The following is a 7255-nucleotide window of genomic DNA, read 5'->3' on the forward strand; positions in this document are numbered from 1 at the left end:
GACAGAAGATGTTCAAAGGCAGCTTTCTTGTAGAAGGGAGGAGACACAGGAGACCTCTGAACAGTTTTATTCATAGACACTATTTTTGCATTGCTTGGCCAAATAATGCTGATATTCTTCATGTGTCCCTTTCAGCTGCTTTGTCTTGGTTGCAGTGACCAGTCTGTATGCTGGAGGGCACTTCCTACCGAGATGCCTCTGCTGCTTGTCAGTTGCTGATAAAGCTCTTACTTTCTTCCTTGGGGTGTCCTTTTCCCAGATATGGTAGAGATGATGCTGATGCAGAACGCTCAGATGCACCAGATCATCATGCAGAACATGATGCTGAAGTCTCTGCCACCGATGGCGTTCACACAGTCTGCTGGAGCCAGCTCTCCCCTGCTTCAGCATGCACAGCAGGTAACGGCACTGGAGTCTGAAGGGCATCCTTGCTCACACGTGGCAATGGTTGATCTCCTTGGGAGGGTGCAGGGCCTGGACAAAACATGCAGAAAGTCTGGGACATTTAACAGCTGTGAGCATCTTCAAACCCACTGCAGCAGGAGATTGTTACTGAGCAGAGCACAGCCTGCCTCTTTACCATGATGAGCACTGTGACAGGACACAGTGGAAGAATGTCTCCTCCACACGTGCAAACTGGATTCAGCCCAGCTCTGAAAATTATCTGTTTGGCCTGTACAGTTGAACCACTGACAGACTATGCATGGAAGACATCTACATTGGGTATCTGCTGCTGCAGGTCCATTTGCTGCAAACAGCAGGACAATATTTGTGTTACAAATCCTGTAATTGGTAAAATTTGACCTGGCAGTTTGAAATGGGCTAGAGCTGAAGCACAGATTTTGTGATTGTACTTGGAGCCCCACTGCTCTAGTTCTTGTCTCACTGAAAGTCAATGGCTACTGAGCTCTGAAAGGACAGATCTTAAAGATATTTTGGTGTGTAGATACCTATAGGAATTTTTCCAAAATGTGTCCAGTGCCTGATAAGAGGTAGGTAATTTTGAACATATCCTTAAATGCCCAATTCCTAAGCTATTTTTAACATGGTGATATAGCTCCTTAGTGTCCTTAAGTGCTTTGGAAAAAGGTATTTCTAGTCTCTAGACTGTAGCATTTATTACCTAAGAAGCAAGGACAATTGATCTTTGGGGAGGAGCGGATGTCCCAATGTTGCAAAAACTTCCCCTGTACTTTTTCTACCCCTCCATTTTCAGGCTAACTATGTCTTTTCCCTGTGCTGTAAAAAGATTTGTTTTCTTTTTCTTGGATGTTAAGGTTGTCGTGTGCTGAGAATGTGATTCCCACACTTCTGCAGTCCTTGCCCAGCTCACTCGCACCTTTCCTACATGCTATTTGCAAAAGCAACAAGTGGCTTAAAAGCCCCCGAGCCCCGGGTTTAACGGAGGGGTAGGAAATGCAATCCTCCTCCATACCCCATCCCATGGCCTGGAAGGAGCTGATGGGTTTTTGCACCTGTTGGGACCAAACGTCTGCCCCAGACAGAAAGCCTCCGACAGCAGCTGCTAGCTCTCACATTTTGTGGCACTGACGTCCCAGGAGGCCACCCGTGGCACAGAGGGGCCTGCTAGTTTCATCAGCCATGGTCTTGGGGTGGACTTGCTGTGGAAATGGTAGGCAGTGCCGGCTCTTCCTCATGTCAGAGCTGCACCGAGCGTTGCCTCGGGTGGAAATCCTTTTCCATTTTCCTTATGTGGTTTCTGGTTTTGAATCCTCTTTCCCCCTTGCCGTGAGGGAGATGTCTGGGGCAGATGGTGGTGCTGGGAGAGCCAGCAGACTCATCTGCAGCTTTCTGTGGAGGACCCCACATCTAAGGGAAGATGGTAGAGGAAAAGTGTGCGTCCCCCTGGTCCCCACCTTCCTCCCCAGGCCATCCTGTCACTATGTGTTCCCCTAACGTAGACTGGTGGGATAAACTGGGGAGAGTGGGGTCTGAATGTCTCTGAATATCAGGTGAAATCTGAAATCACCGAGTGTTTGCTGGGCCTTCTATGTTGGAGCCTGCAAAACCCATCTCCAGACACATGCTGAAGGACTTCCTTTACCAAGGGGTGGCTGACTGGGAACCCAGCCCCTCAGCCAAGGACCCTTCCCATGGGGGCACAGATTTCACAAATTGCCCTTTGTCTCTCTCCAACAAGGACCTGCAGTTTGCTGCTCCCCTGGCTGTGAAAGCAGACAGGCCCAGGCGATCTGCGGTGCACCACCACCACCACTACCCTCCTACAGGGGTGCTCCCAGTGCCCCACGGGGGCTTGCGGTCCACATCCATGGCACATCACTGGTCCGGCAGCACGCTCCCTGCCCTGCCTACGTAAGTAAACAGGCAGCCACAATGTAAACTTTAGCCCTTCCTTCCTGCACGGGTCAGGTAGGAAGGTAGACCAGACAACCCCTTGCCTTCGAGGTTCTTCACTGAGGCCAGTCCTGAATATTGTCTTTAACTCAACAAAGGGATTGAGGCGGGTTAAGTGATGATTTGATACACTCAATCTTATAACTTGAGTAATTAACCCTTGCTTACTGTGGAATAAACATGAGGACCAGACAAGGTCTGTAGATGATACCAAGCTGTGTCCCTGCCATACAGAGCCACCACCCAGCAATGCTGCATGGTTCCGCTCTGCAGTGGTTGTTACGGTGGGTTTTGGGTCTCCCTGTGAACCCAGCAGGCACCTGCTAAATAAGGACTGCATGTGTTTTACATTCAGGCTAAGGTTCCCAGTAGGATTTATATTCTTAAAACACTGCTGAGACATTTGCTAATCAGACGTTCCTGGAAAAAAAACCCACCACCACTCACTAAAGAAAATGGTACAAAGGGAGGGGAGTACTCAGAAATAAAGCCGAGCCTTTGCAATAAGCCTGTGCTTGCAGCTGGGATGTTTTTTCAAGTGCAGAAATGGATGGACTTCTCCCCAGGTTGCCCCCAGGTCTGTAGAGCCCTCAAGCCCTTAGCAGAGGTCAGCAGCCAGCTCCTCCAAGGGCTCACTTGCCTGTGCCTTCCCTGCTATCTCTGAGCTTCTCCTGGTTGGCTTTCTAGGTGTGAGCTGATCACACCTGGGACTAGTGTTCAAACTAGTCTGCTCATGCGAATGCCAGTGGCAGGAGGGGCCTTGGGCAAGGATCTGAGCCAAGAGAGAGCAGTGGTCTTGCCAAGCACATCAGGAGGGGAGAGCAAGAAAGCAGGCATGGAAGCAGCATGCACATTGCTAAGAGTGTGAGAGCGTGGCTGGGGACTTTTGCGTGGGGACTCACTGTTGCGTCAGTCAGAAGACAGCTTTTATATCTGTGCTACAGCTCTTGCAAACCCTTAGGGAACAGAGAGACAGGATAGAGGCAGCTGCATCCTCAGGCATGGGCAACCTGCTGGCAGGGGTATCTGTATGGCCCTCTTTAGCATGGGATTTGAATTCCTGAACAGATTATTTACCTAATGGAATTATAAGGGATAAACATTTCTACCCCTTTCACTTTTACACGTGTTTGTAATCTGTACCGGTAAAGATCTCTTGGCTTCTTCCAGAATTGGTGCAGTTAGCTTCTTGCAGAAATTAGCAAAGGAACATCTTGTCATGGCTTTTAAGTTGTCATCATCTTCTTCTTCAGCTACCTTCCACCATGAGTTATGAGATCCGACACATCTACACTGTCCTTTCGCATCTGCAGCAAGCATGCACTGTTGGCTATTACCAAACACAATAAAGCTGTATTTCTTGTTGCAGGTGGCCCACATATTGACAGTACATGATCCTCTGCAAGTGGACCATAGCATTGCTGAGGTCAGCCTGTATTTGAACAGTTCCTAAAGAATCTGTCTGATTGACAGCCTAATGTCTGTATGACTGCACACTGTTGGTACAAGAAGTGAGTGGGAGAAAGACTTCAGATGTTCAGAACAAACGTACCATGCACCTGTGGTCTGCTCACCCGTTTCTGCTGGTTCAGTTGTTTTCTCTCCTCTTCCAAGCCCAGACCAGCCACAATCAATCACCACTTTTTTTGCTGTCTCTTCACAGAATCAAGAAAACCCATCCCAAAGTGTCTTGCAGGCTTGGCAGCCCACAGCAGCCCCTGGGCATGAAATAATCTTAACACCAGTGTTACCTGAGCCCTTGCAAATGAGTATGACCCAGCTCCAGGGCTGAGAGTCCCCTTCATGTGCAACTTGAGGCATTTCCTCAAAGGAGGGCTGCAGCCTCCTCAAAGGGGGCTGCTGCCTTCCTGGGGAGGATAATGCAAACTAACCCAGGATGCCTGAATGAGGGTTAGTTGCCAAACCTCATCAGCCTGAAGTGTTCCTCCCTCAGTGTTTTTGATTTTACTCCCTCACAGATATACTTGTCCTACAGTAATTACCTATTCGGGGAACTAAAGATGAGCAGGAACAATCCAAATGCAAGTTACTTGCATAGCAGAGCAAAATCCTCGCATTGGATTTTCCTGAAGACCAGCACTCTGCTCTACCTGTGTGAGTTGGCTTTACGCACTGTTTGGATAAATAATTCTCAGTGGAGAAGAACAGAAAGAAATCTGCTCCTGCAGTCATCGGGTTTGAACGTTGAAGTGCAATGCCTACCCCCAGCTAACCACAGCCCATGTTTTCTGCCCCAGAAGGGCTCTGACTCTCAGTCTCTCCCAAAACTCACATTTACAAAGCTACCCACAGTTTTCTTCTCAAAGAGCTATTGGAAGGTGATTTAAGCAGCCTGGAATTGTGTTTATTTATTTCATGATTTCTCAGCCTCTCCCTCATATAATCAGGGTTTAGACTTGATTTAAAAAAAAATAAAAATAAAATCCTGAGGTTCTTCCTTGGATATTGGCATGTCTTTTTCTTCAGCAACATAAATCAAACACTTTTCCACTCTTTCTTTACTTTTCCCACTAATTTTCAGAGGGTAGGCTTTAATCCGAGCCCATGCTATCCTGTTCTTTTGTTTTCATTTAGGACTCCTTGGAAGGCTCGCTCAGCGTTTTAATCAAGCAATACTTTTACATGCTTTCAGCAGCCTGGTTGTGTTTAATACAGAAAAATAAAGAATGAATTAGTAGCACTTTCTCAATGTCTTCCCACCTTCTCCTGTTTTTAAAGTGGAGAACATGTTTATGTTGTTTTGCCTCATGCAGTTTGTGAGTGAATCTGATGAAGATAACCCAGGGACCTAAATTTTGTTTGGAATGGCTACCTGGAAGAAAAGATATTGCACTGGGCATAGATAGTCCCTGATAGGCAAAGCTTAGCCTGGTTTGCCAAGAGCTATTGTCAGTAGCTAAGGAGATATAGGTTTGGCAGCGAGCAGCGGATGTGTACCATCTTGGAAGAAAAAACTTTCAAACTGTGGCCCATTTACCACACCACATAGTGCTGCTCACCGATGGGCCAGTTGCTTCCCTGCGTGTCTGTGCCTTCTGCCTCTGGAGCAGGTACGCGGACCGTGGCCGAGGCTGCTTGTGCAGAAAGCAGTATTACGAGACCAGCTTTAGTTACACGGTTGTATGCTGTGTTATCCACAGGAGTCTGTGAATTAATTGGCATACCTTAAAGTGCTGCTATCAAATTGGTAAGCCAGGGTGGTGGAGTAATCTGTAAAGCCTACTGGACAAGCATGCAAAGGGTGCTGTGAGTGATATTTCCAAATAATAACTGTCACTGCTGGAAGCTAATGGTGTGCTGTCTGTGCTCTGAAAATAATTAATGAATAATTTATTTACTATGTAAAACTTACCTTGCTCTGCCCTGTCTTTTCTGTTTTCTTTGTTGGGTGTGTGTGAGTCAATCAGATAGCGTGGATCAATTCACTGCTGCACAGATCAGAGAAACCCAATGGAGGGTCTTCAGTGGCAACACATTCAGATTCAGTGCCAGGGCCCGTGGGCATTAATAGCCTTTAACAAGCCCAACGAGCCCCACCTGGGACCCCTGCCCTCCCCAAGGCCAGCAGTCCCATTTAAGCTTGGGCCTGAGGCTGCTTGTGGGTCCTGTTGACCCTATCTTGCATGTCCTCTCCTTGCATGGTACTGCAGGTTGGGACCATGGCGTGGCATGGCACTTGCTCCCTGTCCCCTCGGCAGCAGCTGGCTGTTGCTGCATGGGGAATCAGGATGTGCAATGGAGAACGGCCCTGTGCTTGTGCAGGAATTTGGTCTTGCTCCTTTGAGGCAAATCTGCTGTTTTGGGCTGTGCATTGCAGGTTGAGCAATAAATGGTAGTTAGTGTATGTTTATGTATGTGTTTTCACTGTCTGCTGTTTAATTATTGTGTGTAGGCTGTAATTGGCTCCTTTTAAAAGCTTACTGTGTGCAGCGTTGGCTTAGCAGAGCACTTCCTCCCAAGGATGGGCATGTGAAACGGTGCACGCAGAGATGTCTCCTCACAGCCTCATCCAAGTCCTGGAAAGCTTCTGCAGATTAGGCATGGACATTCCGCTCAGCATCACACCCCAAAACACTTGAGGCACACAGCTTCCTTGGATGAAAGGTGTACTTGCAGATGGGATCAGACCCCTAGGCAAGCAGTGTGGTTCATAACCCACCCTCAGGAGAGTGCTCCAGGAGTTACTCTGCATCATCCCACCAGTGCCTCTGCAGTTGCAGCCCAGTGAAGCACCAGCAAAACCCCAACAGATGCAAGTTGTCCTCCTGCTCTATGCACGTTTCATTAGGAGGTCCTTGAAGGCTGCAGAATTGCTTTACAATTTTCAAAAGAGGCCTTTTATAAGGGCTGACTGAATAATGCCACATTCACATCTCTTCACCTAAGGCTCAGTGTGGCTGGCCACACGGCCAGGCTGATTCACTGATAGTCTCAGGGCTGGGAGTTAAACTTTAATATGAACCAGGGGAGAAGAACCCAGGTGTGACTCAGCCGCCCACGTCCTTCCCCTTCCCCTCCCCACTGGTGAGGGCAGTGCAGCAGGACAGGGAGCGGGGACGCAGCAGTAAAAGCCTGTGACCCAGGGGCTGTCCCAGCGATGGAGCCCGGTGACCCACGGGGGAAAAGAGTTGCCGTTGTCGGTGGTGGTCTGGTAGGATATACAATTTAGCTGCTGTGTGATTGCGTTTGCCAGGGAGCAGGAGCTGTAAAAGCATTGCTTGGATGTGGGGTGAATGTTTTTCTTAAAATCGTTCCTCCTTCAGATGACGGGGTGTTATGGAGGAGTTGGTTGAGTTCCCACTGCAGGAGGCAGCGAGGCTCGTTTGAGCAGCTAGAACTTTGTAGGAGGAGGATGGCT

At 48.4% G+C, this 7255-nt stretch overlaps 2 protein-coding genes across 2 annotated transcripts in view; both read left to right on the forward strand.

Annotated features, from left to right (window-relative positions):
- Positions 1-2338, forward strand: part of LOC103914212 (chromosome unknown open reading frame, human C21orf58) — an 8543-nt gene extending 6205 nt beyond the window's left edge. Inside the window, exons 6-7 of the mRNA XM_009320828.1 lie at positions 260-399; positions 2162-2338. Of these exons, the coding sequence (XP_009319103.1) occupies positions 260-399; positions 2162-2338 (317 nt within the window). The remainder of the gene's footprint in view (positions 1-259; positions 400-2161) is intronic.
- A 4656-nt stretch (positions 2339-6994) lies between these two features.
- Positions 6995-7255, forward strand: part of KMO (kynurenine 3-monooxygenase (kynurenine 3-hydroxylase)) — a 10490-nt gene continuing 10229 nt past the window's right edge. The window contains exon 1 of the mRNA XM_009320761.1: positions 6995-7048. Coding sequence (XP_009319036.1) covers positions 6995-7048 — 54 coding nt within the window. The remainder of the gene's footprint in view (positions 7049-7255) is intronic.

The sequence above is a fragment of the Pygoscelis adeliae genome, unplaced genomic scaffold, assembly GCF_000699105.1.
Source record: "Pygoscelis adeliae isolate BGI_AS28 unplaced genomic scaffold, ASM69910v1 Scaffold63, whole genome shotgun sequence".
Classification (NCBI taxonomy): Eukaryota; Metazoa; Chordata; class Aves; order Sphenisciformes; family Spheniscidae; genus Pygoscelis; species Pygoscelis adeliae.